General features: G+C 39.7%; 8 protein-coding genes and 1 pseudogene across 8 annotated transcripts; 7 read left to right on the forward strand and 2 right to left on the reverse strand.

Moving 5' to 3' along the window:
* Positions 1-3,738: 3,738 nt before the first annotated feature.
* On the forward strand, positions 3,739-10,027 carry gtf3c5 (general transcription factor IIIC, polypeptide 5). Its single transcript, XM_077586320.1, has 11 exons — positions 3,739-4,061; positions 4,213-4,411; positions 4,709-4,910; positions 5,082-5,265; positions 5,654-5,758; positions 6,789-6,903; positions 7,002-7,088; positions 8,073-8,188; positions 8,388-8,470; positions 9,352-9,494; positions 9,769-10,027. The coding sequence occupies exons 1-11, from the start codon at positions 3,858-3,860 to the stop codon at positions 9,930-9,932; spliced, it is 1,602 nt and encodes a 533-aa protein (XP_077442446.1). The 5' UTR covers positions 3,739-3,857; the 3' UTR covers positions 9,933-10,027.
* Positions 10,028-12,286: 2,259 nt separating this feature from the next.
* LOC144064085 (bile salt-activated lipase-like) lies at positions 12,287-16,598 on the forward strand. The gene is made up of 11 exons (XM_077586319.1): positions 12,287-12,418; positions 12,906-13,053; positions 13,194-13,313; positions 13,449-13,646; positions 13,768-13,898; positions 14,729-14,836; positions 14,953-15,067; positions 15,184-15,370; positions 15,707-15,910; positions 16,110-16,319; positions 16,418-16,598. Exons 1-11 carry the CDS (start codon positions 12,356-12,358, stop codon positions 16,596-16,598), a joined length of 1,665 nt encoding a protein of 554 aa, XP_077442445.1. The 5' UTR covers positions 12,287-12,355.
* Positions 16,599-17,183: 585 nt separating this feature from the next.
* LOC144033947 (histone H2B 1/2-like) lies at positions 17,184-17,712 on the forward strand. Its single transcript, XM_077542373.1, has one exon. The coding sequence runs from the start codon at positions 17,191-17,193 to the stop codon at positions 17,569-17,571; it is 381 nt and encodes a 126-aa protein (XP_077398499.1). The 5' UTR covers positions 17,184-17,190; the 3' UTR covers positions 17,572-17,712.
* A 1,093-nt stretch (positions 17,713-18,805) lies between these two features.
* On the forward strand, positions 18,806-19,710 carry LOC144064087 (histone H2A-like). The gene has a single exon (XM_077586321.1). The coding sequence runs from the start codon at positions 18,826-18,828 to the stop codon at positions 19,210-19,212; it is 387 nt and encodes a 128-aa protein (XP_077442447.1). The 5' UTR covers positions 18,806-18,825; the 3' UTR covers positions 19,213-19,710.
* A 552-nt stretch (positions 19,711-20,262) lies between these two features.
* On the forward strand, positions 20,263-21,880 carry LOC144033916 (histone H4). Its single transcript, XM_077542324.1, has one exon. The coding sequence runs from the start codon at positions 20,273-20,275 to the stop codon at positions 20,582-20,584; it is 312 nt and encodes a 103-aa protein (XP_077398450.1). The 5' UTR covers positions 20,263-20,272; the 3' UTR covers positions 20,585-21,880.
* On the reverse strand, positions 21,438-21,882 carry LOC144033915 (histone H3-like). The gene has a single exon (XM_077542323.1). The coding sequence runs from the start codon at positions 21,859-21,861 to the stop codon at positions 21,451-21,453; it is 411 nt and encodes a 136-aa protein (XP_077398449.1). The 5' UTR covers positions 21,862-21,882; the 3' UTR covers positions 21,438-21,450.
* A 1,543-nt stretch (positions 21,883-23,425) lies between these two features.
* Positions 23,426-24,339, forward strand: LOC144034295 (histone H1 pseudogene; annotated as a pseudogene).
* LOC144034296 (histone H2A-like) lies at positions 24,288-25,168 on the reverse strand. Its single transcript, XM_077543014.1, has one exon. The coding sequence runs from the start codon at positions 25,166-25,168 to the stop codon at positions 24,782-24,784; it is 387 nt and encodes a 128-aa protein (XP_077399140.1). The 3' UTR covers positions 24,288-24,781.
* Positions 25,169-25,537: 369 nt separating this feature from the next.
* On the forward strand, positions 25,538-25,949 carry LOC144034038 (histone H3). The gene has a single exon (XM_077542557.1). The coding sequence runs from the start codon at positions 25,538-25,540 to the stop codon at positions 25,946-25,948; it is 411 nt and encodes a 136-aa protein (XP_077398683.1). The 3' UTR covers position 25,949.
* Positions 25,950-26,087: the final 138 nt, after the last annotated feature.

Below are 26,087 nucleotides of genomic sequence, written 5' to 3' on the forward strand. Positions count from 1 at the left end.
CTTCCTCAAACACCAAACCAGTTAGCACTTTAAGATGCTTCGGGCAAATCTGATCATCATCGGGGTTTGTTTAATCTAAGAAACAGGATGAAGCAGCGTTGGAATATACACGAGCGACAACTAGCTACTGTACATGTATTTTAAAATGCATTATATTTCTAAATTTAAGACGCACACTGAGTACACACAGTTAGTGACAGGGGGGGATCCAACTCAGCAATGCTGCCACCACATTATGACAAAATTTGTTTTCCCAGTTTAACTCATTCACTGCCATTGACGGCTATAGACGTCAAAAATTCATTTGAACTATTGCTATAATTATTATATTATATTATTACATTTTTTAAATTGTAATTAATCACATGACATCACTAATTAACTCAAGAGTAATCACAAATTTTATATCTGTTCTAAATGTAAAAATGTTTTCCTAGGTTTTCATACTCTTGTTAACAAAAGTGGAAAAAATGTGAAACTAATAGCAATAGTTCAAATGAATTTTTGACGTCTATAGACGTCAATGGCAGTTAATGAGTTAATGACTCTGATCTCAAATGTATTCAGCTGGTTTAAGGCCCATAGGTAACAAATGGTAGTGTAACATAGTACGGGCAGTGCAATTTACGTTTCTGCAGAAATCAGTGTCTGCGTGGGCAACAGAGCACATGTGGAGGCTTGCTGTCTGGCAAACAAATCTGAGGTCTTTATGCAAAACTTGTGGATATCACAGAGGAAACAAGGCCCCCTGTGTCTGTGTAACAGTTACAGGGCTGCGGGGACATCCTGGTCTGAGTGGGACTGAGCTAATCAAAATCCAACATATGTAACTAACAGAAAAGAGAGGAGGAGGAGGAGGATCATTGTGGGTGGGGTGTGCAAACAGGACACAGGTTATGAATAGGGGAGGGGTCGTGCGTAGCCTCAGGAAAAACGGGAGAAAAAGGTGCAAGATGTGCAGCATCATCAGAAATATGACTGCTGGTGTAGAAAAGCTTTATGTATAAAAAAATAAATGTGATTTATTTTTCCTTTCAGTTGTGTAAAGCAGAAAAACGTGTTACATTGGAACCCTGTTAATGCCGATTTTAACCCCTTCACATTTGCATATTGCTCCAGGTGTTGTCAAAGTTGCAAATATATTGTACTTGATTTGCTTTCTAACTGTGCAGCTGCAGGTCAATAGAAGGTTCACTTGCAATGCTGCAGAATTTGCAGAAAAGGGAAAAAGTTTTGTACGTTTAAAGCTTGTTTTATAAATGAAAGTGCCAGCAAATTTCTGATAAATCTGAAAGCGTTAAGGATTATTGCAACAACAAGAAACACAAAGATAGAAGTTTTTTTTTTTTTTTTTTGGGGGGGGGGGTCCAAACATATGGTATTTTACAAAAATGACACCTTAATCTAACCATTACTTTTTCCCCTCCAATCTCCTTTATAAACTCAAAGACATCCACATCAGCCGAGTTGATGGAGCATGGATGCAAATTTGTCTTGCAAATGTTCTCTATGCAAATGAGCCGGGCCTGGTTTGTGCAACCATGTGCCCGAGGGGTGGCAAATTCATGGAACGCAGAGCGGGAAATCCGAGAGAAAGGTTATCATCCCAAAGATAGGGTCATGACAAATATGCAGTGTTGCTACATACTGTATCTCCAGCTAAACATATTTCAGATTTCCTCCATATGACTAGACAAAGGAAGTAGCTGGATGATCACGTCTGCTTTAGTCACATATTGTGCGGACGTGATACTGCTTGATTGCCAGCGTCATTGTGTTGTGGCCCAGCATGTCTCCAGATAAGTGCAACAATGACATGGCTTACTGCGAGGACACTCCTGCAGTGTCATCACAAGAGTGACAGCAGGGGAAGATCCAAGTTTCCTGTTTACTCACCATACAAAAAGAACATCAACCTTATACTGACATTTTTTTTTGTTTATTGGGGTGCTGTGAAATTCTTCTTATGTAAAATAGATGCCTTGGCTCAATACAGGTTCGGAAACGTAACCTTATACACACACACACAGCACACACCTAAATATGAGCAGATTTACCACATTTTACTGTTCCAACTGTCAAACAGCCAGCTGCAGGTTCAGAGGCTGGCCATGCAAAAGCTTAGAAAAGTCATTGCGTGCCACTTGAGAAACAAGTGTAAGCTTTAAAAAAAAAAAAAAAGCAACAAAACATGAAATCTGAGTGCAACAGGCTCTTCCAGTGAAAGCCAGGCAGCAAACTGTGTCTGATAATGCTATCATGGTCTCCACACACTTTAACGGTTGGACCAGGCCAGCCAAGAGGCAGGGAGGAGCGGGCAAGGCTTCGAGAGAGATAGCACCAAAAGACGTAGGAGTGTCAAACATTTCCTTGTAAGCTAAAGTAAAAGAGTAGATCATCATGTCAACATGTCACCACAGCACACAACTGATTGTCAGTCAGTGCCTTTGGTAATGTCATTTGGGCTCATGTCAAACACTTTGCTGAGCTTTGCTGGGTAGCTTTCAATTTGGATGTTCTCTAAAGTTAAGTTACAGACTTTGAATGTTGAAGTTGCTGGTATAAAAGTACAACTACAGAAGTTTCCAATTTAAACCTCATATACAGTAATGATTGCAGTATATTATAAGACTTGTTTATTTGAGCAACTTTTCCTAAATGTGTTGTGTTGATTGTCATAACTGTTTGAGTCATATGACAACAAGGGAATATTATGTCACTTTGAGTGAGCATGCACATCCCCGAAGTCAGATGGTAACAGAAATGGTGATGCTTTTTAACAAGTTATATCAATTTTCCCAGGCAACTAAGAAGTCTAACTTGAATGGAAAAAAAACCCTCTTGATCACAACTAAAATAATTGCATATATATCAGGAACATGTTTAATAACTTAGTAAACATAGACACAAACTGTTTACTTTCTTCCCTGAAGACGTGAATGTAGGCCTATTGACAAATTCCGGAAAGGAGAGACGACCATAAATCCTCTGAAATTGTTGTACCAATAGGGATGACACCACTCAGGCAGCACGAGAGCGCATTCACAGTTTTTTTGTTTTGTTATAGTCATCAGTATAGTGAGTGAAATAATCTTCATTTGTATATTATTGGCTATGTATTGTATTATTGTATTGCCTCAAAACCCACGTAGATGATTGTTTATTTATTTAGTAGTCTCCAAGCCAATCTTGAATTTCTGCATTATGTCATGGCTTTATAAATATATATATATTTATAATTTTGTGACAGTTTATAATATATTAATAATCATAACTGACACTGTGTAGTCAACTATCGTAGGCTTTCCTTCTTTTTAAAAATGTTTTAATTTTCCTTTTTTTAAAACTAGGTTTGCATCGCCATCGTGTGGCCAGATATGAGGCGATGATGCCTCTTTCAATTCTGTATTTCTCATACTATAAAATACTGTCAATTTTCAACGTTAATGTATTATGTATATTTAGATAATAAACTGGAGAGCTTTTATACATTAAAACGGTTTATTTATAATTGCGACTTTGATAAGATTCAGAGTTTGATTGTAATGTAAATCCGATTTTTTTTGTTATACATATACCTTGGGGAAAATAAAAAGCAGCAGGAATATCATAAATAAAAAAGTTGTAACATACCCATGAATAAAATATTGATGGCACAGGTCAACCTAGAATAAGGTTCATCATGATCTAACAAGAATATCGGTGTCGGAACTATGTATAACGATAAGAGTTTCTAGCCGGAGTTATTTTGCTGTCTTCCGACATGCAGGCGAGAAGGTGAAGAAGATTTTTTCTGCACGATTCTCGTTGGATCCTCCTTACACTTCGATTATATTATATTAAATATATTATTAATAATGGAGGATTCCAAAGATGTACAATTGGGGTTCAAGCTGGAGGAACTGACGTTTACCGATTTGCATAATCAGGACAATGTGCCTGGCAGCTCGTCCACGTTGGACCTGCGGGGCAACAAGCTGGTGTGCGTGGAATATCCAGCGTTAGTTTCCAACGTAAACAAGATGCTAGAGACTCTTGGCGGTGCAGCAACTGTGTCTGAAGTAAGTAAATCAGAACCTTTGAAAGCGTGAAGCACATCTCGCGTGTAATTAAGTAGTTGTTGTTTGTGATGCAAACATAAATATGGACCACAAAACATTCGGTACACCGGGTACAAGTTTCCATACTAATACAATGTTAATTTGTACGTAGACCTTCGCTCAACCGAATCGGCGGCTAGAACTCCGCTACCGACCTCAAGATCCTTTCTGTCATTCTCTGTGCGGAAACCGATTCTCATCCAGCAATCTCCTACTTCGTGTGCGAAGGAGAGTCCGGAAAAGAGACTCCAAAGTTGCTGAGATCAATATGGAAATACTTGGAGTCATTGGAACAACATACAAATTTCAAGGTGTGATTCTAAATCATTGCTATTTTTTTTTTAAATCAATCGTTTGTTTGATAGATTTGTGATTGTTTACCTTTACTTTAATATGGCTAGACAGTACACATTTGCCTCTAATATCGTAGAAAGAACATATTGCTAACTTGAGGTTAGCAGACATGACTACACAATTTGGGCCAAATACTGTGTAACAGTTCTACACCCTTCACCCACAATAATAACATATTGTTATATTAACCCCCCATTGACAATGACTGGAGCCTACATTTAAAAAATTCAGTAAGTGATCTTTCTCTTTTGCAGGGATGGCGGACTATCAGTGCCTTGCTGTGCACTGTCAAGATGGAAAACACACATCTTTGTACAACAAAATCATCCTTCGTAAAACGGAGAAACAAGAGTTTTTTAAGCAGCCCATGCCATATTTCCTTCCCCCGGCCATCTTCTCACGTCTCGACACTCCAGTTGATTATTTCTACCGATCTGATGAAAAGCATTTTGGGCGGTGTGTGGTCATTTAGCACTTGAACGCAATATCTTTTGCTCATCTAAATAATTTAATTTGTTGCCACTTTTTTATGGCTTTCTTGAAGTCTGTTGTGGAGATTCTGACTTCATTGACAAAAGATGATCAGAAATTATCCTAAATCTACTTTTTCCTCGTTTGTTTGTACAGACAAGCAGATAACCAGGGGAAGACGGGTTTTATTGGTCTGAACAGACCCCGTCGGCCCAACAACGCCATTTTCGTCAGCTACACCGATCCTGTTGTTCCAACCGAACCGCTGGAGGCGGCTAAGATTCAATGGAAAAAAATATCGAGGGAGCATGACAAGGAGGCTGAGGAGAAACTAGCTGCGGTATGTTTAACAAAAAGGTGAAGCATTCCTGGTTTTAGTGTGTATACACTTGTCACAAGGTTATATATTTTATACATCACTTGTCCTCTTAAGTTCGCGGGTGAGCTGGCATTAGGCGAGAAGCAGGGTGTGTATAATATATATATATATATATATGCTAGACAGGTTGCCAGCCAATAGCAGGGAACATATAGACACATAACCATTAACACCCACAATCATACTCTTAGATTGGGTTCTCACACTGTCTGCATGAAAGTCAGGCGAGTGCACCACGCCGCCATCAGTGACCTTGTTTTAGCAATATTATATAATGGCAAGCATGTCTTACTTTCCATAATTCTCCTGGGCTTTTTTATCTTATCTCAAAGCCAAATTTTGTTCTTAGATGTTTGAGAGCCGGCCCATCTGGTCACGGAATGCTGTCAAGGCCAACCTTAATATCCACCCGGACAAACTCAAAGTGCTCCTGCCTTTCTTGGCGTACTACATGGTGAGTTAAAGGACACTGTGTGCCTCGTAAAAAAATAAAATAAATGAACGTCATTATGCACTTTTTTTAAATGTTATTCTTAACCCCCAGTTACCTAGACGGGTAGACGTGTGAAGGTAAGGACAAACAACAAAATAACCTCTGTTGAAGCCTTTTGATATTCACTTATATCCACAATTTATTATTTATTCTGCATTCTTAGGATTCATTCCTAAAAAAACAAAAAAAATAAAATTGTAAATGAAATAATATTTAATTACTGATTTCAACAAATGTGACATAAATTATGCCGACAATCACTCACGTTATTCCTGTTTTCAGGGATGTGATTTTTCCGCTAATTCGCGGAATTCCGCTTTTTTTTATCTCCCCCCCCAAAAAAAAAAATTCCGATTTTTTTTTTTTTTTTTTTTAATAGTTCATTGTGTATGCACATGACTCCGACAGATAACATCTTCTGCTATAACAAAGACATTTGTGGTATGCTCTAATATGAGTTACTTTTCATTTGGTCATGATATAATTATTTGTTCATGAAATTTGAACTCTTCAACATTATGTATGTGTTAACTTAGTAATCACATTAGTTAGATATGATGATATTCTCAGTGATAGTTTTTAAAAGCAAAGGCAGTCCAATGTTTTTGAATGTGACTGATTTTGAGTTGACTAAAACTGCCATTTTATATGGGATAGTTCATTATACATTGAAAATTTATGCTGTTGTTTTGTCTATTTCTTTGTCATGTGAGTGCATTGAAAGTACTTAAAAACACGGAAAACCCATGAGCCAACCCTGGACCTAGCTGGGTGCCAGCGGCCCCCAGACCCCCGGCTAAATTTTCAGATAATTTCACTTTGGTCAAATCACATCCCTGTGTTTTTTATTCTCCCCGCTTTTTCAGCAACTACTTCCGCGTTTCTCCATTCATTCAAATTATTATTAAATATTCCAATGATTCCCGGCCTATGCATGGTATTTTCCCACCAGCTCAAGTTTGATCAGAATTCCTCCCAATTTCTTTACAAGGTGACTGGACCATGGAGAAGTCTGTGGGTGAAGTATGGCTATGACCCCCGAAAGATAGTTGAGGCCAAGACGTACCAGCTGCTCGACTACAGGATGCGCTGTAGCAACAAAGGCGGTAATAAAAGAGCTGGAATGGGAAACAGACCTACTAATGTAATTATTGTATATTATTCGATATTGACTTTTTGGTCTCGCTCTGTTTTGCATGTTTAGAATATTTGATTGATGACTGTGATCTACTGGTGAAACCCAAGAGGAGTACCATGAATTACACCCTACCGATAACAGTCAACAAGACCGGTCAGTGGATGCATTTATTCAATTAATAGTTTTTCCATCATAGTTATGTTTCCTAAAAATTTGGGGTATCAGGCGATTACAATTTTAAATCATAACTAATCGCATGACTTCAATAATGAACTCACAATTAATTTCACATTTTTATATCTGTTTAAAATGTACAATTTTTTTTTTTATTTCACATTTTTCATACTTTTGTTAACAGTGGATTTTTTTTTTAAACTTATAGTAATACGGGTGCATCTTTTAGTCATTGATACAGTAATTTCATAATAATTCATAAAATTGAGTTAAAATTAAAAAGATGTACTGTACTGTAAAAAACGGGTAGAATATTGATTTGTGTTGAGGTCATTTTTCTGCCAATAGATGGCATAATTGCGTTTGTAAGACGTTGGTGACCGCTCAGTGCATTTTTTCTTTCCATACTAAGAGCTATCTATTCTTTAAAATTAAGTAACTTGTGAAATTTTTACACATTTTTAAAATTGCAAAATACAACTTGACCGCAGTCTCCATAAATATACGCCTTATTATTAAATGTATTATTGCTCAATTTTGACGTGGACGTGTCTGTTGCATTGCGACTGGAATTTCCCATACAGGCTTTCCAAGTAAGGGGCGGCCATTTATCTTGCATAAAAAAAAAAAAAAAGTGGACTTAAAGGAAGTTTAAATAACCGGTAACTCAAAATTAATGCACTCATTTCAACACCTCTGCTAAAAATCCAAAACAAATTCATGCAAATCAAAATGTCATGTCGATGTTCTGTCTTTTCCAAAATGAAACAAGCGATACGTCTTTGTTTGATGAAGAGAATTATATTTTTAATTTTAAACTTGACTTTATAAACAATTTTTACCTGTACATTCCCTTTCAAATGAACAATAATACACTTAGCTCTGGGGGAATGAAATCAACCATGGTTAGCAAGTTATGCTATTAAGCTAGCATGCTTAATTTCCCTTCATGCTGGTACCCAGGTCGAGTTCCGGCCAATGTGACAAAACTTCCAACTCTGCCCAGTGTGACAGAACCTCCAAGTGAGGAGGGTTCAAGCACCAGTAAAGATCCAGTCCAAATCTCTTATCAGCAACAGGTCAGTTGACATCTTAAGAGTGCGTTGCAATTTAGATTGAATCCATTTCCCAGTTTGACGGGGGTGTTTTGTTGTGACAATATAAAGCAAATTTTGTGTATTTATTATTTGAAAACATTTCTAGTATTGATGGTTTAAATGAATATAATAAGATGTTTAATGAAAAGTTGATATGAATTGCTCTGTTTGATGTCCATAGGGCTCATCCTATATTTTCAGAGAGGGCATGCTACCTCCTCACCGCCAGATGTTTTACCAGCTGTGTGACTTGCATGTGCCAAGGTAGACTGCAGCGCTGTGGATTTTCTGCTTTTCTTACATCTGTTTGTCAGATTTTATTTTTTTTTACTCGTGAATATTAATACTATTTTCACTTAAGGGTGTACTCACTTTTGTTGCCAGGGGTTTAACTATTAATGTAAATGTTCACACTTTTTTTTATTATTATTATTTTTTTTTAGTTAACCATCTTTATTGAAAGCTTGGAATGGTCTTCACTTGAACAGGTCTTACTCAGTTGTCACATTAGCTTTCAAACCTTTGATACAAATTGTGGAAAAACTGACCAATGGCTGATAAGGTAATGTCATGAGTAAGCTAATATGATTTCCTGAAGTGTTTTTTCCCTTTGAAGTAAACAAAACTATTGCTAATGGACGGCCAGAAAGAAACACAAAGAAAGGCAATTTAAGCTACAAAAATCCAAAATCAAAATGTCCTCAATTTTTGTGTGAGCCAACATCGATGTAGACTTTAGCCTTTGCTACAATGCGTGTTATTGTTATTCCAGAAGATCAACTCCTTGATATCACAAAGCTTCAGGTGTCAATCTACAGGATCTTATATTTACATATATGCCAACTTTCCAAGCCAGTCCTTAATGACTTATTCAACAGTTCCAGTATGAATGTGCAAAAGATGGGCATGACAATGTGTAACCTAACCTCTTGATAGTAGCGTATTAGATGAGACTGTGTGAAGCACAGAGGGGTTTTTGGGTATAAGTATTAAAAAAACGAAAAGAAAAGAAAATATACCGAAAAAAAGTTTATTGAATGAAAATGAAAATGTTCACACTTTTTAAGGTTGTATCATAAATAAAAAAAAAATATTTTTTTAAATTATATTTATTTTATTTTATTTTTTTTGCTGTATGTGTCCAGTATCCAGGAAATCGTCAAGCAGAAGAGCGGTGCAGAGCAAGTGTGCGATGAGCGGGATGGCTGGTGTGCTGTGGGCACCACGGACAAGCTGAGGGACATCATTTCATCCATGGTTAAGAAGGTTATCCAAGAACAAAAAGCGCGTAAGGAAATTAGTATCAATTTATTAGTAAATATCCCATTGACATCCATTTGTTGGAGTTGACTGTCACCCTGATGTAGAACCTGTTAGATAAAGTTTAAGTAAAGCCTCAGCATAAGTTTAATTAGTTGAATTCTACCCTTTTGCAAAGTGAAAGCTGATGAAACCGATCCATAACTTTTAGTTAAGTTCATTTTGAGTGCACTCCTTTACTCTTCCTTGAAAAAAAAATGAATTTATGTAGCCCTGTTGTTAAAAGAATATTTCTCCACCAGTGTTGCAAAAGAAGTCCTTGCGACCGAGACGCGCGGTCCGGAGTTCAAAAGTCGACGCCGCGGATGACGAAGGTGATGATGATTATGAGGATGAGGACGAAGAATATCAGCCATCAGAGGGAAGCGAAAATGAAATGGAGACAGAAATGCTGGATTACATGTAACAAATGTTGATACTGTGTCAATTTTCTTTGTGCGTATTTTCCTTCCATTTGACATGAATAAAAAATTATGTTTGCATTGTATCACTTTCATTGTATACCACTGTCTGATTTTTTTTTTGTGTGTGTGTGTGTGGGTGGGGGGGGGGGTACTCGCCCAAAAAATAATAATATTCAGAATTTAACGTAATTGTTTGGACACATCCATTTAAAATAGGGAGAAAAAAAAAGATGACAAATTAAACTGCCCCAGACAAAATGTCGGTACATTTCATATTTTGTTACACAACCTTTTGAAGCAGTCAATGCAAACAAATGATTTCTCTTACTCTATGAGTCTTGTGTAACTGCCAACATTTTTTTTTTAATTCTCTCCTCTTGTTCGAACTGTTCCAGCTGTCTGCGTGTTTCTGATCCTTCACCAGATGTTCAATCGAATTTAGCTCAGGATTCATCGAAGGTCACTTCAGAGTAGCGCAATGAGAAATTTGGATCTTAGCTTTAGTTTGCGGGTATTTTTAGTCGTGTTTATTTGGTCGTTATCTTGTAGCTTGTGACGTGGTTAATAGCAAGCTTTTTGACACTGGGCAGCACATTTTGCTCCAGAATGCATTGATGGTCTTGGGATTTCATAGTTTTCTGCAGAGATTCAAGACACCCTGTGCTGGGATTCAACAAGGCAGCACAGGTACGTACATAACTGGGCTTCCCTGGTGTTCTTTCTATGTACGGGACAAGCAAAACTGTTGCAACCCTTGCGTAAAGAAGTGAAACCTATAGCGATCCGATCACTAAAACAGCTTGAAACTGATGAGACTGGAATTTGGAAAAATGCATGTTGACGAGCCAAAACGTTCTGATGATTCAGCTTTGTGCGCAAAAAGAACACGACCTACCTTGACACAGAAGACGCACTGGTGGCATGACTCAGTTGGTAGAGTGATCGTCTCCCAACCCAAAAGTCGTGGGTTCAATCCTCTGCCCTTGTGGCCATGTTGAAGTGTCCTCGAGCAAGATACTGAACTCAGTTACCGGTACTTAAAAGGTCAAATCAGGAGATGGCGCAGTGATAGAAAGTTTGGTCTGTGCAGCAGGTTGTGTTTTTTCCAACAAGATAAAGACACCATAATACATACACAGCTGAAAATACAAAAAAAAAAAAAAAGCTAGAACATGACATTGGGCTATTTTCTGAGGCTTAATTGAACTGTAAATAAATCCTTCTAAGTAGCTAAAAAATGCAGTTTGGAGAGAGCGCCTTTCAAAACTGAGAAGGCTGAAACCATTTTGAAGAGGTGGACCAAAATACTTGTGGATAGTTGTCTAAAAAATTGGAGATCTCCCCCAAAAGCCAGTTTTGTTGTTTTTATCATTTTTCAATCATTCTGTTGGACCACAAAAATAAAGCAATAGCCTATTTGATTTAAACTAGTACATTATCTGTAAATGTTTGTTTCTTGGACAGAAGGGTACCAATAATGTTGTCCTCACGTGTACTTGCATACTCAATACATAGCTATAAAGTTTACACACCCCTTATCAAATGTCAGGTTGTTGTGATATTAAAAAAAATAGGATACCAACATAATATTTTCAACAGGAGAAGTAATTAATGTGTGCACCCCTATATGGCCCCGTTCAGTATTAGCCAATTACATTCACACACATGTTAAATTAGAGTCCACACATACCCGAAATAAATATCAGTCGTTCTAATCTAGTAGGATTTTCAAAACTTTTTTTCTGCTTTGTAGCAGAACCACAAAAAAATTGTGCTAACACTGTTGCCTATTTTCAACTGGTTTCAGAATCTCCTAAACACATGGAAAAGATCAGATGAAAGCAAGCTGTAATTTTTGGGCCATATTTCGAAAAAGTATGTCTGACACAAACACACTTCTTAGCTCATCGCATGACCAACATTCGTACAGTTACATGGTGGCTTCGGCTGTTTTTCTTTGCTTCAGATGAGGTGCAGGGAGTAATGAAAAGTTCAAACTCACAGGATTAGCATTAAACCTTCCGGTTTGTGGCTGCAAAGAAAGAAAGAAAAAGTCTGGAAAAGCCTGCTAGAACACCTGAAATGTATATCAACTACTACTACTTTCAATTGAGTTAATCGATGAGATTTATGACTTTTTTTGTTGTTTCGTTTTGTTTTTGTCTGAGTTAAAATAATTTAATCCGTCGCAAAATATGTACGTGGGAAGAGATGCTGTTAATCTCTGATAAAACTATGGTTGGCCGTGTGATGATTAACTTTGCAGTGTGACTTTGAGTTAAAAACACAGCTGTGTCAACTTCCCTTACCCCACATAACTAAAAATGCAAAGAAAACAAAACACATTTTTCATAGGTGGGTCCGGGGGAGTGTCCACATTATAAAAGTCCAGTGGCCAATCATCAAGGATCTCACTTGGGTCACGATGGAGAAGCTGTGGATCTTGGTCACCGTTGCTGTGTTTCTGGAGACGGCCTCTGCCACCTCTGTAAGTTGGAAAACACAATTATTTTATGTTTTTAATTTAACTGAGAAAATTGTGCAATTTTATGTGACTCCACTTTTTTTTTTTCCAAAGGCATAGCGTGTCTGTTTTATCAACAGTCATGCTAAAGTAATTTTCTATTACCATATTCTTTTTATTTATATTTTTCATAGGCTCCGGCTCATCCACAACCTTAGTGAGGATGACCGGAAAACAAAATTCATGGATGTGAATTTTAACAGACTCCAACAAACTCAATTTGAAATTTCAAATAAGAAATTAAATTAAAATAAAAAATAAAAATAAAAAAAAGGAGAGCAATGATGATGACATGTCAAATCGGTAAAATTACCGAATGAACAATACTGAGCTCTCCAGGAGAAAAAAAAGAGAAATTAAATTCAGAGTGACATAATAAAATGAAGAGATCCTTAATTGTTGATGAACTTGCACAATACATAAATGCCTGATGGTCATTTTGTGTCTTTAGCTGGGGGTGGTGTTCACTGAGGGCGGCATGGTAGAGGGCGAGAACATCCGTCTTGGGTTCCGTCACCACATGGACGTCTTCAAAGGGGTTCCATTTGCAGACCTTCCTGGAAGGTTTGAGAAACCAAAGCGTCATCCTGGTTGGGACGGTGAGTTGGATGTTTACGAATACAATATTTGGGCTGCATGGTTACCATGAACATCTGCTCTCGCTGTTCCAGTCAACAGTAACACTATCTTTGTTGTCCCCATACAGAAATTGTCCTAATTTTAACATGTCTATGATCAGGTGTTCTGAAGGCCACCGAATACAGGAAGAGGTGCCTACAGTTGAACGTTATCATGACTGAGACGAGAGGAAGCGAGGACTGTCTCTACCTTAACATCTGGGTTCCTCATGGCCGATCAGGTAAGTAATGAGCTCACAATTGGCAGGAGTGTCAAACCCATCGTAGTTTATGGGCCACTTTTTGGGCCGTGTATTTGACACCTCAAATGCATATCACATTTGGTCCAAAGAATAATAATCATCTTTATTCCCTAGTGTCAACCAATCTCCCGGTCATGGTCTGGATCTATGGAGGCGGCTTCCTGGCTGGAGGTTCAATGGGTGCTAACTTCCTGAATAATTATCTCTATGACGGGCAGGAGATTTCAGATCGAGGAAATGTCATAGTAGTGACATTGGGATATCGTGTGGGAACTCTGGGCTTCCTCAGCACTGGAGACTCTAGTTTACCAGGTACTAGGTGGTATTATTTATTTTTTACTTTTTATTTTTTTAGCAAAAGGCACTATAGAGTCAAAACAAAAAAAAAACGATTTTAATCTCCGATAACATCAAATGGTTTGCCCTGTGACAGGGAACTACGGCCTTTGGGATCAGCAGGCTGCCATCGCCTGGGTCCACAGAAACATCCGCTCATTTGGAGGAGACCCAGAAAACATCACCATCTTTGGAGAGTCTGCAGGTGGTGCTAGCGTGAGCTTCCAGGTAGGGTGCCTAGTGGTTTGTCTTTAACATCTTTTCATTTAAGTATTTAACCAGTAGGTAACAAGAAAGAGGACATTTATTTATTTAATATTTTTAATTTATATACAGTATATATATATAAATAATAATAAGAATAATAAAAAATATATATATAAAAAATATATATAACATTTAAAAATATATATATAAATAAATATATATATATATATATATATATATATATATATATATATATATATATATATATATATATATATATATATATATATATTTATATATATATATATATATATATATATATATATATATAATTCATTCATTTTTAAGGCATGGGTTGAGTCTGAAGAAATATCTACTTTTTTCTTCCTCTGTACTTTTTTCTTTCCTTTTGTCATTTTTTTTCTTCCCGTTTGTCATTTTTTTAACTGCAAAATAAAAACAATAAAAAAAAGAGTCGGAAGAAATAAAAGAACACTCTTATAATCTCTATGAAATTTCTGTAAAGAGATCACATTTAAAGGGATACTTGACTCATTGAGCTATTTTCAGCTGTAAAAAGTTCATATTTTGTCAAGAATGAATTTTATAACTTCATTATTTTTCATGTACAATTAATACCTTTAAAAACACAAGATAAAGATGTTATCAAATTCATTCTGGACAAAATATTAACTTTTTATTGCTGAAAATGGCTCAATGAGTCAAGTATCCCTTAATTTTCACTCCTGAAGGCAGCACATCATTACCAAGCAGCCAAATTGCATTTGTCATGGATCCCTGCACCTACCAGAACACTTCTAACGTTCTCATTTTGACATATCCATTCACAGACCCTCACTCCCCACAACAAGGGCATCATCAAGAGAGCGATTTCCCAGAGTGGTGTTGCTCTTTGCCCCTGGGGTATCATCAAGAACCCCCGCAAGATCGCCGAGCAGGTACACATACATTTCTCTGACTTGTCTGTGCTTCATAGTGTAACTTTTGGACACTCCTTTACATTATTTATAATGGTTGTAAAACCGTGACAGATGATTTCACCCACTCTGCTCAGATTGCTATGAAAGTCAACTGTCCCATTGATGACCAAATGGCCGCCTGTTTGAAGATGACTGATCCTGTGCTCCTCACAAAAGCAGGCTCTCTCAATTTGTCCGGCTCACCAGATGGTAAGCAACTTACACTCTATGTGTATATTTTAGTTTTCAAGTTAGAAAACTACATGGAGGTACTTTTCAGTACACATGAAGAAAACAGTCTTAAGTCAACTTTCTCCCTCCTTCAGCACCCCTCGTACACAACTTGATCCTATCTGCTGTAATTGATGGGGATTTCCTGCCCGATGCGCCTTCCAATTTGTTCCATAATGCCGCCGATATTGACTACATTGCTGGAGTCAATGACATGGATGGACATTTTTTCACTGCAATAGACATCCCTTCAATCAACTCCCACCTTGTAGACACGTCTATGTAAGTATTTGCTCCAGTTATCTGAATATACAACGAGGTCCTTGAGTATTTGTCTATGGGTGATTGATTTCAGAAAGTGATTGGCTGCAAACATCTTTAAAATTAAATTTACACTTATGTCAAATGTCCACTTTGGAGACTCTGAAAATGAACATAATCTAGCAAAATGTCTGTAAATCCTTCATAGTAAATTGATTATTTTTGTCAAAGCTGTTAGCTTTCATCTATTATGGAACTCTGTCACTGTTCAAAATGTTTCTGTATCTCTGACTGCCGTTTTAAGTGACAGACCAGTTGGCTAATCAGACTTTCCCTCTTACCTTCTCCTAATGCCAGCGATGACATGAAGACGCTGCTGGCTACGTACACTGGAGACCACGGCAAAGCCGGCCTGGAAAAAGCTTACTCCACGTACACTTCAACATGGTCAACCAATCCCAGCAAGGAGGACATTAAGAAAACCGTTGTGGATATTGGAACAGATTACATCTTCTTGGTTCCTACACAGGCTGCCCTTTACCTTCATGCTGCTAATGCCACGTGAGCATAAAGTTTATTTTGTATAGCAGTAGACCCCCACTATTTGCCGTGGATAGGGACTGGGCTGTTCCATAAATAGCGAAAATCTGTGTATAATTGACGTCCTTTGAAATGCATTGTTACATTTTATAATTTAAACACACTTTTACACAATTTTTAAACACACTTTTTTGGTTGTTCTCTTTTTGTCTCATTAAAGAACTGGCAGCACCTACTCCTATCTCTTCTCTGAGCCCAACCGCATGGGAGGCATCGGTAGGCCGTATCCCAGCTGGATGGGTGCTGACCACGCTGACGACCTGCAGTACGTCTTTGGAAAGCCTCTGAGCACACCGCTGGGATATTGGCCTCGCCACCGTGATCTTGCTCGATACATGATTGCCTATTGGACCAATTTTGCCAAAACTGGGTAAGCTTATTTAGACCAAAATACAAATGAATTTATCGAAAATTATGCCAATAGAGCTCCACCGTTCATTTGTTGTGTTGTTTTCTTCATGTCCACAGAGATCCCAACAAAGGAGACTTGAGCGTACCCACCCCCTGGCCTAAATTTACCAATGGACACCAATATCTGGAGATCCATAATAAGATGGATAGGAACTATGTAAGACAGAAGATGAGGATGCGTTATGTGCATTTTTGGACCAGTGTCTTGCCCAACCTCCCAATAAACATCTCAGAATAAAAAGCCAAATATTCATAATGTCTCTTAAATAATATTGTTTCAATTGTGTATATTAAACAGCTTGAGAAATGCAAGTCACTAAATATAAACATTTACATCACAGGGGCAAGATGTGAAAATAGAAGCCTTCCATGTTAAGATATTTATTCCTGTGAAGTGATAAAAATAAACATTTTCACAAAAGTTTAATTTCTTCTCTATTTATTCTGACAGCTGGTTGTTGAATACAATGGAGAAAACATGGATCGATATTTCTAACGGTATTATAATCACGTAAACTAAAATCTATGTTTGTTTGTTTTTACTGCCACACGTGAAATAGCTCTCAAATTTCTTAAAAACAGAACAAAGGTTTTGCGTCAGGAACGGATGAGTAAGGGTCAGTGAGTTCGTTCAAAATTGTCCTCTTTCAGGTCCGCAGAGAGCTTTAGCCAAACAAAGCGCCACACAGCGTTTGAGCAAGCGCAAAAGATGGTGTCAGCCAATCAGAAAAATGCGATGGCACAGACATATTTGCATTCAAAGGCTATAAATACATCTGCTTTGCCACCGCACGCTTACAACTGAAAATATCCCAGTTTAGTCGCCAACGATGCCCGAACCAGCCAACCCGAAGACCGCCCCTAAAAAGGGCTCCAAGAAAGCCGTCACCAAATCCGCCAGCAAGACTGGCAGGAAGCGAAGGAAAACTAGGAAGGAGAGCTATGCTATCTACGTGTACAAGGTTCTGAAGCAGGTGCACCCCGACACCGGTATCTCCTCCAAGGCCATGAGCATCATGAATTCGTTCGTCAACGACATCTTCGAGCGCATCGCCTCGGAGGCGTCTCGTCTGGCTCATTACAACAAACGATCCACCATCACCTCCCGGGAGATCCAGACTGCAGTGCGTCTCCTTCTGCCTGGCGAGTTGGCCAAGCACGCCGTGTCTGAGGGCACCAAGGCCGTCACCAAGTACACTAGCTCAAAGTAGACCACTCCGGACTCACCACGACCCAAAGGCTCTTTTAAGAGCCACACACGCCTTCTCAAGAGTTATTTTGTATTCCCCGCTGATCCATTTACGTGTGCAAAACATGAACACCGCTCCCATTTAGACATACCATAATATATCCTCAACGGAAATATACCAGGGCTGTTAATTATATTTGCCATGTTGTAGTAATGTTACCCTTGTGCACTCAAAGAAACGTCAGCCACCGAATTCTAGTCTAGTCACATTACATAAACAATGCTTACATGTTGTACTTACATAATACCTACCTCAACTAGTACTGTTGTTGGAAAACCTCAAATGAAGCATAATGTGATTCGTCATATTGGCAGGCCGGCACATGCGCGCGTGCTACAAAGGAATTGCTCGAGGGACGGATTAGAAACCAAAATAAGTAAATAAATGTAAAATATTGATACTAGCGCTCTGGTATCGATCCGATACTGTTACCACATTTGTTTACATTCTAGGGAAAACTTAATTTCCATGGCATTTCACTGCAGTCTAGGTATTTTTGATACATTCTTTTGAGTCAAATAGTACTCTAAAATGTTGACCCTTGTGAGGATAGGTGGCTCAGATAATGGATTGGAGGATAAATTATTACTTTAATATGTTATGCACCTGGATATTGTATGACTAGTAAACTGCCTTTGGGAAGGAATTTGACTGATTTTGATGAAAGATTATATTTAATGAAAAATGAATGGAATAAACACAAATTGTGATGAAATCTAAAGTGTGAATAAAAAGGTACAAATCTAATGAAAACAAATGATAATGTATACACATGTCCTTCGTTTTCATGTTGAGCTTTTTGGGTTAAATTTTAATGTCATCTTGAGTTGATTGCATGCTTCTAGCTAACAGTTAACCAAGCAAGCATGCAATAGTAATTCATTTTAATAAAGTGATTTTCTTCTGATGCATGCACTATTGTCCAAGATGATTGTGATTTATGCTGATATTTGTATACATTAATATTTGCAATATTGTGTTCCAAAGCCTGAGATTGTTAGACCACAAATTAGCTGAAGCTAAGCATCTTTTATGCATCCATTATTAAAAACAATGTATGTATTGTACCTCCCCCTCAACTCATTGCTGATTGGACAACCAATTCTCCGCTTCAGCTAGCCAATCAATGAGCAGCAACTGCCCCTATATAAATACAGCTGTGTTGTACACACTCACCGAGTTGAAAAGACACAAAACCAAGCAAGCAATTACAAAATGTCCGGAAGAGGAAAAACTGGCGGTAAAGCGAGAGCAAAGGCGAAGACTCGCTCTTCTCGTGCCGGCCTGCAGTTTCCAGTAGGCCGTGTCCACAGACTTCTCCGCAAGGGCAACTATGGCGAGCGTATAGGTGCTGGCGCACCTGTCTATCTGGCGGCTGTACTCGAATACTTGACCGCTGAGATTCTCGAATTGGCTGGTAACGCAGCCCGCGATAACAAAAAGACCAGGATCATCCCCCGCCACCTGCAGTTGGCTGTCCGCAACGACGAGGAACTAAACAAACTTCTTGGCGGGGTCACTATCGCCCAGGGCGGCGTTTTGCCTAACATCCAGGCCGTGCTTCTTCCCAAGAAGACCGAGAAAGCCGCCAAATCAAAGTAAAGCTTAAAGACTGCACTTATCAAACGGCTCTTTTAAGAGCCAGCCACTTGATTCAAAAAGAGTATATTTCTTTATTCTAGTCAATGTACTGTGTATATAGGAAGACCATTACTTCTGATTAAGTCCTAATCAACTATCACGTTGATACACTACCAGTTAGCCGATTATTTGTATGACATTTTGTATTCTGGAAATAAATGTGAATTTCCATCGCGGCCTGGTTAACAACCCATCCAATGATGCTCATGAAGCAGCTACCACCATACTCCTTTCCTCAAGACCAGTTGACCCTACTTCGAGCAATGGATGCTGTATGCAAAGTAATTTTTCCTCGCTGCATTGAAAGGGAAAATATCTGCTGCGATGTAGATGAAAACCTTTGGCCGAACAGAAAGCAGCGAGCATATGGATGATGAATAAAGATGATGGGGAAGGAAAGTGAAAGTGTTACAGTAGTATTTTCTATTTAGTAATAAATTTGCCCTAGATGTTATGGATTCCAGCTGTTAAATAATAAAAGGAAATATCACCAAACTCTGAAATGCATCTTGAATCAATAAATTGCTTGAAACTTAATTGAGATTAAGCAAAAGTTATGAGTATCATTGTCAGCGATTTCCTTTGATACAACACTTATATTTATTTGTGTAAATTATTGTAACAATCTAAAAAATGAGTCATAACCTTCACATTTCCACATGTATAAATGACCCTTTTTTTTCATAATTATACCATGTGCTTTCTACCATATAATGTCCATCTAATTACTAATCCTTGTTCGCTCCAAATATGAATGCCTTCGTGTTAACAGGGAAATTAATAAACCTTCATTTAAATTTGACATTATCACGCAAAATGACACGTTCAATTATACTATAATTATTATGTACTTTTACTGTCGATATTAACAAAGAAGGCAAAGTTGTGGGGGAGGGGCTGTTGTGTGACTGTCGTCACGCCGAATTGGGTCAGGCTGTCCTCTCTCAGGTCCGCAGTACTGTTTCATAACAAGGACCGACCCATTCAGTTTCATCATTGTTACTAAATCTATTAGAGCAATATGTCTGGAAGAGGTAAAGGTGGTAAAGGATTGGGAAAAGGAGGCGCCAAGCGTCACCGCAAAGTTCTTCGTGATAACATCCAGGGCATTACTAAGCCCGCCATTCGCCGTCTGGCTCGCCGCGGTGGAGTCAAGCGCATCTCCGGACTCATCTATGAGGAAACCCGTGGTGTGCTCAAGGTCTTCCTGGAGAACGTCATCCGCGACGCTGTCACCTACACCGAGCATGCCAAGAGGAAGACTGTGACTGCCATGGATGTGGTGTACGCTCTCAAGAGGCAGGGCCGCACTCTATACGGTTTCGGCGGCTAAACTGACTTTCGACTCAAGCAAACCAACGGTCCTTTTAAGGGCCACACACTCTCTCAGATATAGAGCTTTTATTCCTCACACGTTAATTGATTGTCTAAAATGATGAATCATAGGTATCCCAGTTACAACATTTTTGGAAAAAAATCATGAAATTTTTGCATAATGTTGATATTCAAATTGGGGTAACCACGGCAACCTCAACGTGCACTTGGCAACAGTTCCTATAGATTTCTTTTCTTTTTTTTTTTTTTTTTAAAGCGCAGTTTTAACACATGTTTTAATTAATCTTAGATTATGTCTGACATTTCTTTAATAAATTTATTAAACTATTTTGTAGGTATTGAGTGTTAATTTTCCATTCAAAAGCCTCTGAAGATAAAGCGGTTTTAAAGGTCAGATGAAATATAGAATTACAGTATTATGAACCCTTAAAATCGAAAAAGTATACAGCACAGTATTTTATTTTGCACTCTAGCTGCTCATTGATTGGCTTGTTCAGGCGAAGGGACGGTTGTCCAATCATCGCAAGGGCTACTATACGCCGTTGCCTCTCATGCACTTTCGCTATTACAGTAGACTACTGTACATTTTTCTTTGTTAATGAACATTATATATGCATTATGTAGATTAAGCTCATTAGCTCAACCCGCTTCATAATTGACCCAAATGGGAGAGCGCTAACTGGCTGGTCCGTTTACACACAATAATAATAATAATAACAAAAAGTGTGCAATCTACAATGCTTACTTAAAACACTTAGAGGTTTTTCATTTTATGTGACTGTTGCTGCAAATATGGAATTTCTCATTTAGTTGTAAGTAGTGTAGTGGCTCTTAAAAGAGCCGTTGTGGTTGTGTCAAGAAAGTTTAAGCTCGCTCTCCGCGGATACGACGGGCCAGCTGGATGTCTTTGGGCATGATGGTGACCCTCTTGGCGTGAATGGCGCACAGGTTGGTGTCCTCGAACAGACCGACAAGGTAAGCCTCGCTAGACTCCTGCAGAGCCATGATCGCGGAGCTCTGGAAGCGCAGGTCGGTCTTGAAGTCCTGAGCGATCTCCCTCACCAGGCGTTGGAAAGGCAGCTTGCGAATAAGCAGCTCGGTAGACTTCTGGTAGCGACGGATCTCACGGAGAGCCACGGTACCGGGCCTGTAGCGGTGGGGTTTCTTGACGCCGCCGGTGGCCGGGGCGCTCTTGCGGGCTGCTTTGGTGGCCAGCTGCTTCCTGGGGGCTTTGCCGCCGGTGGATTTACGAGCTGTCTGCTTGGTTCTTGCCATCTTCTGGCTTCTGCTTTCGATAGAAAGGAAGTGAAACAATGATGCTGAAGCTACGTGTGTTGCTTTTAAACGCTTGTTTCAGCTGCGCATGAGTAACGAACGTTCCCTTAAAGGCTATCCTGATTGGTGTTCGAGCTCAGTCCCGCCTGGAAGAAGAGACCTTCGGCCGCAAGGCTCGCTGGCGATTGGGGGGAATTGCGTTCAAACTGGCCACTCAAATGCAAACTTGCTTCTTCGCACTTTCAGTGGTTCTCAACCTTTTTTTCAGTGATGTACCCCTCGCGATTTGTTTTCCCCTTCTGCCAAGTACCCCTAACCAGCAAAGCATTGTAGGATAAAAATAAATTAATACAGTAAATAAAAAATAAAATAAAACAGTACTGTGTCATCATTTTTTTTTTTAATTCATTAAACTTTGTAACTTCATTTGTATATTGGTCTCTCTTGAACTATTTGAAAAAAAAAACAACTAACTTAATTATAAACAAAGATTTAAAAAATATCACAATTAAGTGTCCTCCTTTGGTATCATCTTTAGGAAGAAGTGTTCTCAAAAGAAACCATTAACTTAATTTTAAATGAAGCTTTCAAATGATTGACGGGTGATGCTCGGTGACGTATGACAAGTTGGGGGAGATAGTATTCACATGACGTCACTGAACCGCACCCATCGATCCTGCGACCATATTGTGTGGCCAACAAACAATTTGCAAGTTTCGATTTTGAGATTTCTCCAAATGGCCTTAAGGTTTCTATTCTCCTTTCCCGGCAGACTAAACGTTGAAATTGTAGCGTATGAAAATAAGTAATGAGTCAACAATGTTGTAATAGTAAACATGCTAGTGCTTGTACCTTAGATGACCCACTTCTTCCTAAAGATGACCACTTTTATAGGACAAAAGAGGCCGCCAATAACAATAATTAAATGTAATTCTTATTAAGCCAGACGCCCAGGCCTTGTACATACTAAATTGTTATTCATGTCAAAATTTCAGATCCAAATGAGTGATACAAATTTTGCATCTGGAAGTGTATAACGTGTTATTTGACGTTTACTTTGTTCTTTCTATACGTGTAAATTATTCATAAAAAAGACAGACACACACGTTTCAGGACTTGGAAATAATATAATTGCAGTTTAAAGACGCGAAGAGTGTTATCAGATGCCAACGGACACAAGTCACGTTTCTCAGTCATCATGTGTGTTTGCTGCCCTCAGAAAACGGCGTCTTGTTCTAAAAATGATCATCAACACGCGCTTGTTTAGAGTTTGGGTCCGTGGATGAACATGTTACTTAATATGTGAAACACTTTTTGTCAACTCGTGCGTCATTTTAAGTAACTTTATTGAAGAAATGAGTGAGGAAATACGGAGAGAAGTGCTGCTCGTGCGAGTGTATCGGCGGAGTTTAGAAGCTCTGCAACGAAAATGCAGGAAGTATACGACTTTTAAACAACTTTGATGTAGAAATGTACATGTGTGCTATCTATTAAAATCGTTTTCAGATATTTAAATGGTTTTCTTTGGGATTTTTCCCCATTTGAAGTGTGAGGAGAAAACACAAAGTGAGGAGTTTGTCAGAGCGCTGTGCAGCGAACTGCCTGGTTGACTCTCCACGGTTCTCATGTTGCGTTTAAGGGCAGCCTCTTGGTGGGGGGAAAAACCATCAGTCGATTTAGGCTTTTAAAGCAGATATGGCAGAAGTAGCTCCAGCTCCAGCCGCTCCGGCTAAGGCGGCCAAGAAGAAGACGTCCAAGCCCGTGAAGAAGAGGGCCGGACCTAGCGTTAGCGAGCTCATCGTCAATGCTGTCGCAGCGTCCAAGGAGCGCAATGGCGTATCTCTTGCCTCCCTCAAAAAGTCACTTGTCGCATCCGGCTACGACGTGGACAAGAACAGGACCCGCGTCAAGCTCGCCGTCGTAGGCCTGGTGAATAAGGAAGTTCTCGTTCAGGTCAAAGGCACCGGCGCCTCTGGTTCCTTCAAGATGAACAAGAAGGCCGAAGGGAAGGCGAAAGCACCTGCTAAGGCTGTCAAGAAGACCCCCACCAAAACAAAGAAGCCCGCTGCCAAGAAGGCAACGCCGAGCAAGAAGCTCAAAACAGCCGCCGCCAAGAAGACCGTGGCCAAGAAATCCACCAAGAAGCCCGCCAAGGCCGTGACACCCAAGAAAGCAGCCAAGAAGGCGGCTACAAAGAGCCCCAAGAAGGCGGCGCCCAAAAAAGCCCCTGCTGCCAAGAAGACCGCCGCGGCTAAGAAGAGCCCTGCTAAGAAGGTGGCCAAGCCTAGAACTGTCAAGAAGGCAGCACCTAAAAAGAAGTGATTCAACACTTTTTCTACAAAAAAGGCTCTTTTAAGAGCCACCACATTTTATTTAAAGAGTAAAGTTATCCTTGCCATATATTTATTTGGAACTGTCATTGAATACACGACTTAACTAAACCTGTCAAATAACAATGATTTTTACAAAATTGATAAATATGCCTCCAGTGTGTTCTTTCTAAAATATTGTTTCCGGAGGCTGGCGAGCTACAAACTTCTCGAAAGATGCTCGCTCGGTTACACCTCTCTTTTGTTGCGCTCTTGACATTCGCAGTACACAAACACTTCAGTATGTAAAACTGAAATACACAATTAATAATTCACAAAACATAAATACGATCTTGTTCAAACATCAAAATTGTTTTTCCAAAACATATATTTCAAACATTCCCTTACGGGTTTCTATTGTCGTTTTAGTTGTTGAAATGTCACATATTTTCTAAATCGTTGTTTGTGAGATATTAAGTCTACCTCTTTATTTTCTCCCCGCTAAAATCTAATGACAAGTATAAACAATTGTTAATGAAATATAGCTCTTTTAAACAAAGTGGGTGGCTCTTAAAAGAGCCGTTTTGGGGTTGTGGTAGCAAAGTGCCGTTTTACTTGGACTTGGCTGTCTTCTCGGTCTTCTTTGGCAGGAGAACGGCCTGAATGTTGGGCAAGACACCGCCCTGGGCGATAGTCACTCCGCCAAGAAGTTTGTTGAGCTCCTCATCGTTGCGGACAGCCAGCTGTAGGTGACGCGGGATGATTCTCGTCTTTTTGTTGTCACGGGCAGCATTGCCGGCCAACTCCAAGATCTCAGCGGTCAGATATTCGAGCACAGCCGCCAGGTAGACGGGTGCGCCGGCACCGACGCGCTGAGCGTAATTGCCTTTACGCAGCAGTCTGTGGACACGACCGACCGGGAACTGCAGCCCAGCACGGGAAGATCGAGTCTTTGCCTTTGCTCTAGCCTTGCCACCGGTTTTCCCCCTTCCGCTCATTTTGAATCTCTTCTCTGGAGGTGTAACTCAAAAGAAATACGTGTCCCTCTGAGGCAGAAGTCCTGCTTTAATAGCCGCAGAATACGCGTGATGTTCTGAGTCAGACCAACCAGGAAAGAGGATTTCAGCGCGAAGAGGGGTTTGCATTACAGCGGGCAGTTTGAAAATAATTCCCCCCAATTGGCAGCGAGCCTTGTGGCGGGAGATCTCTCTTCCAGGCGGGGCTGAGCTGGAGCAGGAGCTGCGCACCAATCGGCTGCGCCGCTCTGAGTGCGCGTCACTCATGCGCTGCCGAACCAGACGCTTAAAACCGGGTCGCGTGGCGCCTCTAGTACATTTGTTTTCTATAAGGTAAACAAAACCACGAAGATGGCAAGAACCAAGCAGACAGCCCGTAAATCCACCGGCGGCAAAGCCCCTAGGAAGCAGCTGGCCACCAAGGCAGCTCGCAAGAGCGCCCCGGCCACCGGCGGCGTCAAGAAGCCTCATCGTTACAGGCCCGGTACCGTGGCTCTCCGTGAGATCCGTCGCTACCAGAAGTCCACCGAGCTGCTTATCCGTAAACTGCCCTTCCAACGCCTGGTGAGGGAGATCGCTCAGGACTTCAAGACCGACCTCCGCTTCCAGAGCTCGGCCGTCATGGCTCTGCAGGAGGCTAGCGAGGCTTACCTTGTCGGTCTGTTCGAGGACACCAACCTGTGCGCCATTCACGCTAAGAGGGTCACCATCATGCCCAAAGACATCCAGCTGGCCCGCCGTATCCGCGGAGAGCGAGCTTAAACTTCCTTGACACAACCACAACGGCTCTTTTAAGAGCCACCACACTTGAACCTAATTGAGAAATTCCAGCATAACTTTGAATGTTGCTCAGTAACAGTTCTGCATAATAATTCTCATTCTGATTAATGCAATGTATTAA

The sequence above is a fragment of the Vanacampus margaritifer genome, chromosome 14 (genome assembly GCF_051991255.1).
Source record: "Vanacampus margaritifer isolate UIUO_Vmar chromosome 14, RoL_Vmar_1.0, whole genome shotgun sequence".
NCBI classification, from domain to species: domain Eukaryota; kingdom Metazoa; phylum Chordata; class Actinopteri; order Syngnathiformes; family Syngnathidae; genus Vanacampus; species Vanacampus margaritifer.

Bases quoted from the DNA above. Each gene is read 5' to 3' on its own strand.
- LOC144034038 (XM_077542557.1), top strand. From the start codon at position 25,538: ATGGCAAGAACCAAGCAGACAGCCCGTAAATCCACCGGCGGCAAAGCC.
- LOC144064087 (XM_077586321.1), top strand. From the start codon at position 18,826: ATGTCCGGAAGAGGAAAAACTGGCGGTAAAGCGAGAGCAAAGGCGAAG.
- LOC144033947 (XM_077542373.1), top strand. From the start codon at position 17,191: ATGCCCGAACCAGCCAACCCGAAGACCGCCCCTAAAAAGGGCTCCAAG.
- LOC144033915 (XM_077542323.1), bottom strand. From the start codon at position 21,861: ATGGCAAGAACCAAGCAGACAGCTCGTAAATCCACCGGCGGCAAAGCC.
- gtf3c5 (XM_077586320.1), top strand. From the start codon at position 3,858: ATGGAGGATTCCAAAGATGTACAATTGGGGTTCAAGCTGGAGGAACTG. The intron at 7,089-8,072 runs GTCAGTGGATGC...GCTGGTACCCAG, and splicing joins GATAACAGTCAACAAGACCG to GTCGAGTTCCGGCCAATGTG. The intron at 8,189-8,387 runs GTCAGTTGACAT...TGATGTCCATAG, and splicing joins AAATCTCTTATCAGCAACAG to GGCTCATCCTATATTTTCAG.
- LOC144034296 (XM_077543014.1), bottom strand. From the start codon at position 25,168: ATGAGCGGAAGGGGGAAAACCGGTGGCAAGGCTAGAGCAAAGGCAAAG.
- LOC144033916 (XM_077542324.1), top strand. From the start codon at position 20,273: ATGTCTGGAAGAGGTAAAGGTGGTAAAGGATTGGGAAAAGGAGGCGCC.
- LOC144064085 (XM_077586319.1), top strand. From the start codon at position 12,356: ATGGAGAAGCTGTGGATCTTGGTCACCGTTGCTGTGTTTCTGGAGACG. The intron at 13,054-13,193 runs GTGAGTTGGATG...GTCTATGATCAG, and splicing joins GCGTCATCCTGGTTGGGACG to GTGTTCTGAAGGCCACCGAA. The intron at 15,371-15,706 runs GTAAGTATTTGC...TCCTAATGCCAG, and splicing joins CACCTTGTAGACACGTCTAT to CGATGACATGAAGACGCTGC.